At 46.9% G+C, this 12,962-nt stretch overlaps 1 protein-coding gene across 6 annotated transcripts in view; it reads right to left on the reverse strand.

The window, feature by feature from the left end:
* Window positions 1-2,819: 2,819 nt before the first annotated feature.
* Window positions 2,820-12,962, reverse strand: part of LOC121568189 (tight junction protein ZO-1-like) — a gene marked incomplete at its 3' end in the record, with an annotated part of 108,126 nt that continues 97,983 nt past the window's right edge. For 4 of the 6 annotated variants that reach the window (XM_045218694.1, XM_045218692.1, XM_045218693.1 and 1 more), the window contains 4 exon segments: window positions 2,820-2,911; window positions 3,395-4,318; window positions 5,622-5,876; window positions 6,284-6,448. In XM_045218694.1, coding sequence (XP_045074629.1) covers window positions 2,820-2,911; window positions 3,395-4,318; window positions 5,622-5,876; window positions 6,284-6,448 — 1,436 coding nt within the window. 6 annotated transcript variants of the gene reach the window in all.

The following is a 12,962-nucleotide window of genomic DNA, read 5'->3' on the forward strand; positions in this document are numbered from 1 at the left end:
TTTTTTCTCAAAAAAGGTAAGGGTCAAAATGATTGACACCCCTAAAAATTCGTAGAAATAAAGTGGTCAAATGTTTAGTATTTGGTCCCATATTCCACGCAATGACTACATCAAGCATGAGACTCTACAGACTGGTTGGATGCAGTTCGTTTTGGTTGTGTCTCAGATTATTTTGTACCCAATAGCAATGAATGGTAAATAATGTATTGTGTCATTTTGGAGTCACTTTTATTATAAATAAGAAAATAATATGTTAATGTGGATGCTACCATGATTACGGATAATCCTGAATGAATCGGGAAATTTGATGATCATACCCCCAATACATGCTAACCTCTCACCAATAACAGCATGTCTTGGGGGTATGATCATCAAATTTCCCGATTCATTCATTCATTCAATAACAGGTTGGCATGTCTTGGGGGTATGATCTTTGACCCTCTAACTTTTCCACTCATCAAATTATTATTTTCTTATTTATAAATAAAATGACTTGTTAAACAAAATATCTTTCTCTGAGCCATTGTATTAATTATTTATTTTATTCAGTCATTATTGTGTTAATAATATTATGATAATCTGATTTGGTCCAACATGACAGTACAGTGAGGGTGTACACTGAGTGGACACAACATTATGAACACCTGCCAGAACAGGTGAAAGCTATGATCCCTTATTGAGGTCACCTATTAAATCCACTTCAAATCAGTGTAGATGAAGGGGAGGAGACAGGTTAAATGATTTTTAAGCCTTGAGACATGGATTGTATGGGCAAGACAAAATATTTAAGTGCCTTTGAACGGGTTATGGTAGTAGGTGCCAGGCGCACCGGTTTGTGTCAAGAACTGCAACGCAGCTGGGTTTTTCATGCTCAACAGTTTCCCGTGTGTGTCAAGAATGGTCCACCACCCAAAGGACATCCAGCCAACTTGACACAACCGTGGGAAGCATTGGAGTCAACATGGGCCGGCATCCCTGTGGAACGCTTTCGACACCTTGTAGAGTCCATGCCCCGACGAACTGAGGGCAAAAGGGAGTGCAACTCAATATTAGGAAGGTGTTCTTAATGTTTTGTAAATTCAGTGTACCATTTCTAGTACAGTATGTGATCATTTCAGGAGTTGAACCCATAGACCAGATGAGACAAGGTCAAGGGTCACATGGAGAGAAACCAGGGTCATGTTCATTAGGTCCCAAACAGAAGAGAATGGACTGAGGGAATACAGTTGAAGTCGGAAGTTTACAAACACTTAGGTTGGAGTCATTTAAACTTGTTTTTCAACCACTCCACAAATTTCTTGTTAACAAACTATAGTTTTGGCATGTCGGTTAGGACATCTACTTTGTGCATGACACAAGTAATTTTTCAAACAATTGTTTACAGACAGATTATTTCACTTATAATTCACTGTATCGCAATTCCAGTGGGTCAGAAGTTTACATACACTAAGTTGACTGTGCCTTTAAACAGCTTGGAAAATTCCAGAAAATGATGTCATAGCTTTAGAAGCTTCTGATAGGATAATTGACATAATTTGAGTCAATTGGAGGTGTACCTGTGAATGTATTTCAAGGCCTACCTACAAACTCAGTGCCTCTTTTCTTGACATCATGGGAAAATCAAAAGAAATCAGCTGAGTCCTCAAAAATAAAATTGTAGACCTAGCCTGGTCCATCCTTGGGAGCAATTTCCAAACGCCTGAAGGTACCACGTTCATCTGTACAAACAATAGTACGCAAGTATAAACACCATGGGACCACGCAGCCGTCATACCGCTCAGGAAGGAGATGAGTTCTGTCTCCTAGAGATGAACGTACTTTGGTGCGAAAAGTGCAAATCAATCTCAGAACAACAGCAAAGGACCTTGTGAAGATGCTGGAAGAAACAGGTACAAAAGTATCTATATGCACAGTAAAACAAGTCCTATATCGACATAACCCGAAAGGCCGCTCAGCAAGGAAGAAGCCACTGCTCCAAAACTGCCATAAAAATGCCAGACTACGGTTTGCAACTGCCCATGGGGACAAAGATCGTACTTTTTGGAGAAATGTCCTCTGGTCTGATGAAACAAAAATAGGGTGGCTTGCAAGCCGAAGAACACCATCCCAACCGTGAAGTACGGGGGTGGCAGCATCATGCTGTGGGGGTGCTTTGCTGCAGGAGGGACTGGTGCACTTCACAAAATAGATGGCATCATGAGGAAGGAAAATTATGTGAATATATTGAAGCAACATCTCAAAACATCAGTCAGGAAGTTAAAGCTTGGTCGCAAATGGGTCTTCCAAATGGACAATGACCCCAAGCATACTTCCAAAGTTGTGGCAAAATGGCTTAAGGACAACAAAGTCAAGGTATTGGAGTGGCCATCACAAAGCCCTGACCTCAATCCTATAGAAAATGTGTGGGCAGAACTGAAAAAGCGTGTGCGAGCAAGGAGGCCTACAAATCTGACTCAGTTACACCAGCTTTGTCAGGAGGAATGGGCCAAAATTCACCCAACTTATTGTGGGAAGCTTGTGGAAGGCTACCCAAAATGTTTGACCCAAGTTAAACAATTTAAAGGCAATGCTACCAAATACTAATTGAGTGTATGTAAACTTCTGACCCACTGGGAATGTGATGAAAGAAATAAAAGCTTAAATAAATCAATCATTCTCTCTACTATTATTCTGACATTTCACATTCTTAAAATGAAGTTGTGATCCTAACTGACCTAAGACAGGGAATTTTTTACTAGGATTAAATGTCAGGAATTGTGAAAAACTGAGTTTAAATGTATTTGGCTAAGGTGTATGTAAACTTCCGACTTCGACTGTACCTGTAAGTAGACTTCTCCTGCTCCAGGTTGCTGAGGGAGTTGGCTTTGGGGACAGGGCCAGGTGCAGTCACAGGTCTGGGCAGGTCTGCAGGCTGGAACGCCAGACAGACGAGAAGGAAGGTTAAACCAGAGTATTGCAGAGTACATCTACACAGGTTGCCACTATCTGCCCTGCTCTACAATTTATCTTCTTAAAATCTGATTTAAAACCAAACCCTGACCTTAACCACTCTGCTAGCATTATCCCTAACCCTAAATTAACGCTAAATTTAAATGTTTTCATACATTTGTACGATATAGCCAATATTGACTTTGCAGCTTGGCCATAAAGTGGGAACCAACTACACAACCTCACATATTATCCTATCACATTCATCAGTGGTTCATTACCCCAAACACAGAAGAAGAAAAAAACTTGATCATTAGGTCTACTGTATGTTCTTTCCAAGTACCCCATTTAGATAGGCCAGGTACCTCCCAGGGGTACTAGATAGTACCCAAGGTTGAGAACCCCAGACATCCATTATAAGCATGCTGTCTAGGTGTTTGGCCGTGCGCTAGTGTGAGAGACCTACCCTCATCACGGTGGAGTCGCCAGCCTCCTTGGCCCGGTCCACAGACAGCGACCTCTTATTCTCAAACATCTTGACCCTGTTGAGCACCGACTGGGGCTTCATGGCCGGTTCGTCCCTCTCCTCCTCCCCCCAGGGCGGTGGAGGGAGGGGTTTTGACCCCGCGTTTGCCCCCATCTCTCCTGGGGAGGCCAGGGGTTCGGGTTTGGGAGGGGGCGGGGGCGGGTCAGAGTTCATTAGAGGCTCATGGTTGTAGCCCCCACCACTGCCCCGGCTGGGAGGCCCGGGGTTATAGGGGGATCTAAGGCCAGGAGCAGAGTCTCCGTAATACTGCTTGGGGGGGTCCGGGGAGCGGGGAGAGCTGAGGGGGTAGCAGTGAGGGGGCTCCGGCTCGTAGGGGGAGCGAGCGTCGTAAGGGCCAGCCAAGGGCGGGGGAGGCGGTTCATCGTACCGCCCTGGAGGTTTACCGTGACGAGGCCTGCCATCGTAGCCCTGCATCCCCGCCGGGGCCTCATCGTAGCAGGGCTGGGGGGGGCTGTAGTCCCTGACGGGGCCGTCCTCGTAGGGGGTGGTCCCCCTTGGGGTGTAACCCTGCTGGTGGCCCGGCCCAGTCTGGTACCCCGGGGGCTGAGGAGAAGAGGTCTGCTGGTCGTAGGGGGGCCACTGGCCGTCGTCGTAGTGTTGAGGCACACGGTTGTTGTAGTGCAGGTGAGGAGCGTGAGAGTCAAAGTTCCCCTGGTGAGGCTGCTTTGGTTTGGCATAGCCCCCCCCGCCCCCGTCGCTACAGTAGGCGGAAGGCGGGTGGTCGTACTGGCGGTATGGCTGTTTGTCCTGGTAGGGCTGGTGGGTGTAGCTCAGAGACGACTTCATGCCGCCGTGGTTCACTCTCACTGGCTCCTCCAGACTGTATAGATCCTTCTTGTACATCTGCAGGGGAGAGGGATTGAACATGGAGACGTTAACACCTGGAGAAACTAGCTAGTTATAGGCTACAGTTTCAACATAAGCGCTTGGGTCAGAGCTCGGGTGAATAAGATTTTCCGATGTATCAATCATTACACATGGCAAATTAAGTTGAAAACTTGTAAACCTCATTAGTTTTAAAACAATTTAAATTAAAATAATTACAGAAACTACAGAAAATCCCCCAAATCAGAGGGGATTGAATGAAAGATTTTTAAAAAGGGAGGTTTCTGAGAAGTTAAGCTCAAACCTTATTCAAGGACTGAATGAAGATACAACACGTCATCATCCATACAATTCAATTGTAGTAACTCCAAATACCAATAAATTAAACAAACATCAAGTCAAAGTGCAAGTCGACAAGCAATTATCTTATCAATTATTCCTAATCAGTTCTAAAGGCATATTTGACAAGAAGCCTTTCAAGAGTGACTGAACATTTCCATATTCTCATAATGTCATCACAAAATCAGTTGGCGTAGTTACGTTTTTGGATGATGTTGTCAATAATGTTTGTTTTTTTACAATTCTGAAAGGCTTCATTTCAAACCGGTGATGTACAGCCTGTAGACAGTAACAATAGACAGTTACATTGAGGGAAAAAAGTATTTGATCCCCTGCTGATTTTGTACGTTTGCCCACTGACAAAGACATGATCAGAGATTCCTAACCCCTCCTCCCTAACCCCGTCTCCCTAACCCCTCCTCCCTAACCCCTCCTCCCTAACCCCGTCTCCCTAACCCCTCCTCCCTAACCCCTCCTCCCTAACCCCGTCTCCCTAACCCCTCCTCCCTAACTCCTCCTCCCTAACCCCTCCTCCCTAACCCCTCCTCCCTAACTCCTCCTCCCTAACCCCTCCTTCCTAACTCCTCCTCCCTAACCAAATAACAGTGATGTGCAGAACAGCATCTCGGTACTAGTTACATCCCCAATAACTACTCATACACACGATCAAGATAAGCAATTCTGCACAGGCAACGCCTTCCTCCAAACACCTCCCCTCAAACACGCTGTCAAATATAATGCTGTGGTCACACAGTGGGCAGTCACACAGTGTGGGCGGGGCATGCAGACAAGGGAGCCAGTCAGAGGAGAAAGAAGCGTGTGCGAAGAAGTCAGGCAAGTTAAAACAGAACAGCAGGCTGGGGGGGGGCGGGGCAGAGAACCGGGCGGGGCAGTTAAGGATGTGACTGGCCCAGGCCTGGTCCAGGTGTTCTAGTGAGGCAGCAGGTAGGTGCTGGGGTGGTGGTAGTAGGTAGGTGAGTACCTTCGGTTTGGGACCAGGGCCGAGCTGCGGATCAGACAGGGGTTGGGGTTCGAGTGGTGGTGGTGTTGGGGGCGGGGCTAGCTCAGTAGGAGCATGGCTGCTGGGGAGTGAGTCTGCAGCCGGAGCCGCCTCCTCGGGTTCAGGGGTCATACCCTCTACCTGCAGTGCAGGGTGCTGTGACTCAGCCTCAACAACAGGGGGCACCACCGCCGCAGGTAGCAGAGAGGAAGGAATGGCCAGAGCAGCACTGTCTTGCTGTGAAGTATCATTAAGAGACATTTTATTGCAACAGGCTGCCAAGAGGACAGCAACACTCCACAAACTACAGCAGTTTATCTCTCTGTCTCCATAGTAACCTTCTCTCTCCAAGTTCCTCCTCCTTGAATCATTTTTACGCCATCCAGAAACCCGTATACAACGTATTTGCAACAATGTGGTTAGCTACAACAGATAGCTTTACAATATTCAATATATATTGTGTATACTATGTAAAGGGTCTCTCTTACTGAAGGAACAAACACATGTCCTGTTTAACAACAGCAAAAACATTACTCTGAACAGAATAAGGTCGCAGGTTGTAATAACGTAATTCCTGCCCGTTTTGCCCCTAGAGAGGCGCCTCTACTGCTACACCTCTCCTCTTCTCTCCCTCTCTCTCCTACCTGCTGAGGAGCGGCGGCCATCTTGAACCCGGACGGTTGGATGCGGTTGACCGGGTCAGGCAGAGTCACAGCAATGTGCTGGTATCCAGGGTAACCGCCAGACGAGGGGTCCTGGACGACGGGCTCTGAGGAGCGGGTGATGGCTGGCTCTGTGGACAGGCCAACCTAAATGGGATTTAGAAACTGGACTTACTACAAACTGAGACTTTTAAAAACTTGTATGAAGTATATTGTGTTGTGTTTTTTTCTCTCCAAGTATTGTCTTAATGCATAATTCAGTATTTTTGAATGTGAACATACAGTGCCAGTCAAAGGTTTGGACACACCTACTCATTCAAGGATTTTTCTTAATTTTTTACAGTTTTTTACATTGTAGAATAATAGTGAAGACATCAAAACTGTGAAATAACACATATGGAATCATGTAGTAACCAAAAAAGTGTTAAACAAATCAAGATATATTTTATATTTGAGATTCTTAAAATAGCCACCCTTTGCCTTGATGACAGCTTTGCACACTCTTACCATTCTCTCAACCACCTTCACCTGGAATGCTTTTCCAACAGTCTTGAAGGAGTTCCCACATATGCTGAGCACTTGTTGGCTTCTTTTCCTTCACTCTGCCGTCCGACTCATCCCAAACCATCTCAATTGGGTTGAAGTCAATTGGGTTGAAGTCATTCTGTTAACAGCGCTTGTCTGGCGGGAGGTAAGCTTGATTTATATGGTGTCGAGTAAAGATTAAACCATGTATTTAGATTGTAGGTAGGTAGGTATTGTAGTTAGGTATTGTAGGTAGTTTATCTAAGTAGTTATTGTAGGTAATTATTGTAGGTAAGTATTGTATTCGGCTGAGCCCGGTGAAGCACGAGGCTAGCTAATTCACTACCTGGACAAATAAAGCTAACTAGCTAGCAGGTAGCTACTGGTAACTATTAGCAACTGTGGATAGTTGTTTCCAATGTTATTTCACGCTTAAGAGTACCTGTAATTATGCCAGCTAGCTAGCTACCATTCAGCTGTTTTTCTAACCTCATTATCTGAAGCGTTAACGTTAGGTAGTTATTAGCTACTGTACTCGAAATGTAGCTACCTGGATAGCTAACTAAACAATAGCTGGAACGACCTAGCTTTCCTGTAGCACTAACTCCAAAAAGTTTTGGGACACTGTAAAGTCCATGGAAAATAAGAGCACTTCCTCCCAGCTGCCCACTGCACTGAGGCTAGGAAACACTATCACCACCGATAAATCTACAATAATCGAGAATTTCAACAAGCATTTTGCTACGGCTGGCCATGCTTTCCACCTGGCTACCACTACCCCGGCCACCAGCTCTGCACCCTCCGCTGCAACTTGCCCATGCCCCCCCCGCTTCTCCTTCACACAAATCCAGACAGCTGATGTTCTAAAAGAGCTGCAAAATCTGGACCCCTACAAATCATCTGGACTAGACAATCTGGACCCTTTCTTTCTAAAACTAGCCGCCGAAATTGTCGCAACCCCTATTACTAGCCTGTTCAACCTCTCTTTCGTAACGTCTGAGATCCCCAGAGATTGGAAAGCTGCCGCGGTCATCCCCCCTCTTCAAAGGGGGTGACACTCTAGATCCAAACTGTTACAGACCCATATCCATCCTGCCCTGCCTTTCAAAAGTTTTTGAAAGCCAAGTCAACAAACAGATCACCAACCATTTCGAATCCCACCATACCTTCTCCGCTATGCAATCCGGTTTCCGAGCTGGTCATGGGTGCACTTCAGCCACGCTCAAGGTCCTAAATGATATTATAACCGCGATCGATAATAGACAGTACTGTGCAGCCGTTTTCATTGACCTGGCCAAGGCTTTCGACTCTGTCAACCACCGCATTCTTATTGGCAGACTAAATAGCCTTGGTTTCTCAAATGACTGCCTCGCCTGGTTCACCAACTACTTCTCAGATAGAGTTCAATGTGTCAAATCGGAGGGCCTGTTGTCTGGACCTATGGCAGTCTCTATGGGGGTGCCACAGGGTTCAATTCTTGGGCCAACTCTTTTCTCTGTGTATATCAATGACGTCGCTCTTGCTGCTGGTGACTCTCAGATCCACCTCTACGCAGACGACACCATTTTGTATACATCTGGCCCTTCATTGGACACTGTGTTAACAAACCTCCAAACGAGCTTCAATTCCATACAACACTCCTTCAGTAGCCTCCAACTGCTCTTAAACACTAGTAAAACTAAATGCATGCTCTTCAACCGAACGCTGCTTGCACCCGCCCACCCGACTAGAATCACTACTCTAGACGGGTCTGACCTAGAGTACGTGGACAACTACAAATATCTAGGTGTCTGGTTAGACTGTAAACTCTCCTTCCAGACTCACATTAAGAATCTCCAATCCAAAGTTAAATCTAGAATCGGTTTCCTATTTCGCAACAAAGCCTCCTTCACTCATGCTGCCAAACATGCCCTCGTAAAACTGACTATCCTACCGATCCTTGACTTCGGCGATGTCATTTACAAAATAGCCTCCAACACTCTACTCAGCAAATTGGATGTTGTCTATCACAGTGCCATCCGTTTTGTCTCCAAAGCCCCATATAATACCCACCACTGTGACCTGTACGCTCTTGTTGGCTGGTCCTCACTACATATTCGTCGCCAAACCCACTGGCTCCAGGCCATCTATAAATCACTGCTAGGCAAATCCCCGCCTTATCTTAGCTCATTGGTCACCATAGCAACACCCACCCGTAATCTGCGCTCCAGCGGGTATATCTCACTGGTCATCCCCAAAGCCAACACCTCCTTTGGCCGCAATTCCTTCCAGTTCTCTGCTGCCAATGACTGGAACAAATTGCAAAAATCTCTGAAGCTGGAGACACTTATCTCCCCTCACTAACTTTAAGCATCAGTTGTCAGAGCACCTTACCGATCACTGCACCTGTACACAGCCCATCTGAAATTAGCCCGCCCAACTACCTCATCCCTATATTGTTATTTATTTTGCTCATCTGTACCCCAGTATCTCTATTTGCACATCATCTCTTGCACATCATTCCAGTGTTAATACTAAATTGTAATTATTTTGCACTATAGCCTATTTTATTGCCTTACCTCCATAACTTGCTAAATTTGCACACTGTATATTAATTGTATTTCTGTTGTATTTTTGATTTTTGTTTTGTTTTACCCCATATGTAACTCTGTGTTGTTGTTTTTATTGCACTGCTTTGCTTTATCTTGGCCAGGTCGCAGTTGTAAATGAGAACTTGTTCTCAACTGGTTTACCTGGTTAAATAAAGGTGAAATAAAAAAATAAAAAAAATATTTGGAGATGCTTTCTCTCCATTGGGACAGACGCGAACTGGCTGAATCGATTCAGTGGCTAGCTTTGCACTTAACTGGCTAACAGTAGCTACTAAGGGTAAGCTATAACCTACATTTATTTTTGTTTTTACATACTGGTAACCAGATTCGTTCAAGGGAATTCGGGACATGGGTGACTAGCTAACGTTAGCTTGGCTCTCTGTGTGTTCGTGCCGTGGGAGGAGGGGTTAGTTCGTTGGCAGAGAGCAATGGCTAGCTAGTATGCTAACTATTCTAGCTAACTAACTGGCTGAATAAGTTGACGACGTACTCACTCAAACTATAAAAACTAACCCAAAACTTTACACAACGTTAGACACGGACACAAATTATCTGCTTGGCGTGTTAACACACTGGTGGTTTGTTGTAACCGAGTATTGGTGCTAAACCGTGTTATTGGAGGCTGGCATGCTAGTTGGCTTTGGCGTCATAGGATTCGGTGTACCAAGCTAGCTAGCTGAATAAACTAAGTTAGAGTCTATTCCTAGAAACATTGAACCGCTGTAGTTTACAACAATTATAATTTCTAAAGTGGAAGTTGGGAGAGTTATATTTGAGTGTTTCAGAGAAACGTAAGTGAGGGAGGCCCCCCTCTCTCGCTTTCCCAGATGTTTAGTTCATTTCATTCTGATCTCCTTTGCATTATTGTAGCCTTTCTCTGTAGCCTGTCAACTATGTGTCTGTCTATCCCTGTTCTCTCCTCTCTGCACAGGCCATACAAACGCCTCACACCACGTGGCTGTTGCCACTCTAATCTGGTGGTCCCTGCGCGCACGACCCACGTGGAGTTCCAGGTCTCTGGCAGCCTCTGGAACTGCCGTTCTGCGGCCAACAAGGCAGAGTTCATCTCAGCCTATGCTACCCTCCAGTCCCTCGACTTCTTGGCGCTGACGGAAACATGGATTACCACAGAAAACACTGCTACTCCTACTGCTCTTTCCTCGTCTAACCATGTGTTCTCGCATACCCCGAGAGCATCTGGTCAGCGTGGCGGTGGCACAGGAATCCTCATCTCTCCCAAGTGGACATTCTCTCTTTTCCCCCTGACCCATCTGTCTATCTCCTAATTTGAATTCCATGCTGTCACAGTCACTAGCCCATTCAAGCTTAACATCCTTGGAGAGTTCATCAATGAGCTTGACGCCTTGATAAGTTCCTTTCCTGAGGATGGCTCACCCCTCACAGTTCTGGGTGACTTTAACCTCCCTACGTCTGCCTTTGACTCATTTCTCTCTGCCTCCTTCTTTCCACTCCTTTCCTCTTTTGACCTCACCCTCTCACCGTCTCCCCCTACTCACAAGGCAGGCAATACGCGTGACCTCATCTTTACTAGATGCTGTTCTTCTACTAATCTCACTGCAACTCCCCTCCAAGTCTCCGACCACTACTTTGTATCCTTTTCTCTCTCGCTCTCCTCCAACACTACTCACTCTGCCCCTACTCAGATGGTAATGTGCCGTCGCAACCTTCACTCTCTCTCTCCCGCTACTCTCTCCTCTTCCGTCCTATCATCTCTTCCCTCTGCTAAGTCCTTCTCCCTCCGATCTCCTGATTCTGCCTCCTCAACCCTCCTCTCCTCCCTTTCTGCATCTTTTGACTCTCTATGTCTCCTATCCTCCCGGCCGGCTCGGTCCTCCCCTCCTGCTACGTGGCTTGACGACTCATTGCGAGCTCACAGAAGAGGGCTCCGGGCAGCCGAGCGGAAATGGAGGAAAACTAGACTCCCTGCGGACCTGTCATCTTTTCACTCCCTCCTCTCTACATTCTCTTCCTCTGTTTCCGCTGCTAAAGCCACTTCTACCCTAGGAAGCTCTTTGCCACCTTCTCCTCCCTGCTGAATCCTCCTCCCCCTCCCTCCTCCCTCTCTGTGGATGACTTTGTCAACCATTTTGAAAAGAAGGTTGACGACATCCGATCCTCATTTATTAAGTCAAATGACACCGCTGGTCCTGCTCACACTGCCCTACCCTATGCTTTGACTTCTTTCTCCCCTCTCTCTCCAGATGAAATCTTGCGACTTGTGACGGCCGGCCGTCCAACAACCTGCCCACTTGACTCTATCCCCTCCTCTCTTCTCCAGACCATTTCCGGAGACCTTCTCCCTTACCTCACCTCGCTCATCAACTCATCCTTGACCGCTGGCCATGTCCCTTCCGTCTTCCAGTGAGCGAGAGTTGCACCCCTCCTCAAAAAACCTACACTCGATCCCTCCGATGTCAACAACTACAGACCAGTATCCCTTCTTTCTTTTCTCTCCAAAACTCTTGAGCGTGCCGTCTCTAGCCAACTCTCCTGCTATCTCTCTCAGAATGACCTTCTTGATCCAAACCAGTCAGGTTTCAAGACTGGTCATTCAACTGAGACTGCTCTTCTCTGTGTCACGGAGGCTCTCTGCACTGCTAAAGCTAACTCTCTCTCTTCTGCTCTTATCCTTCTAGACCTATCTGCTGCCTTTGATACTGTGAACCATCAGATCCTCCTCTCTACCCTCTCCGAGTTGGGCATCTCCGGCGCTGCTCACTCTTGGATTGCGTCCTACCTGACAGGTCGCTCCTACCAGGTGGCGTGGCGAGAATCTGTCCCCGCACCACGTGCTCTCACCATTGGTGTCCCCCAGGGCTCAGTTCTAAGCCCTCTCCTATTCTCTCTATACCCCAAGTCACTTGGCTCTGTCATATCCTCACATGGTCTCTCCTATCATTGCTACGCAGACGACACACAATACATTTTCTTCTTTCCCCCTTCTGATAACCAGGTGGCGAATCGCATCTCTGCATGTCTGGCAGACATATCAATGTGGATGTCGGATCACCACCTCAAGCTGAACCACGGCAAGACGGAGCTGCTCTTCCTCCCGGGGAAGGACTGCCCGCTCCATGATCTCCCCATCACGGTTGACAACTCCATTGTGTCCTCCTCCCAGAGTGCAAAGAGCCTTGGCGTGACCCTGGACAACACCCTGTCATTCTCCGCTAACATCAAAGCAATGACCCGATCCTGCAGGTTCATGCTCTACAACATTCGCAGAGTACGACCCTACCTTACACAGAAAGCGGCACAGGTCCTAATCCAGGCACTTGTCATCTCCCGTCTGGATTACTGCAACTCGCTGTTGGCTGGGCTCCCTGCCTGTGCCATTAAACCCCTACAACTTATCCAGAACGCCGCAGCCCGTCTGGTGTTCGACCTTCCCAAGTTCTCTCATGTCACCCCGCTCCTCCGCACACTCCACAGGCTTCCAGGTGAGGCTCGCATCTACTACAAGACCATGGTGCTTGCCTACGGAGCTGTGAGGGGAATGGCACCTCCTTACCTTCAGGCTCTGA

This window comes from Coregonus clupeaformis, unplaced genomic scaffold (genome assembly GCF_020615455.1).
Source record: "Coregonus clupeaformis isolate EN_2021a unplaced genomic scaffold, ASM2061545v1 scaf1728, whole genome shotgun sequence".
In the NCBI taxonomy this organism is placed as follows: domain Eukaryota; kingdom Metazoa; phylum Chordata; class Actinopteri; order Salmoniformes; family Salmonidae; genus Coregonus; species Coregonus clupeaformis.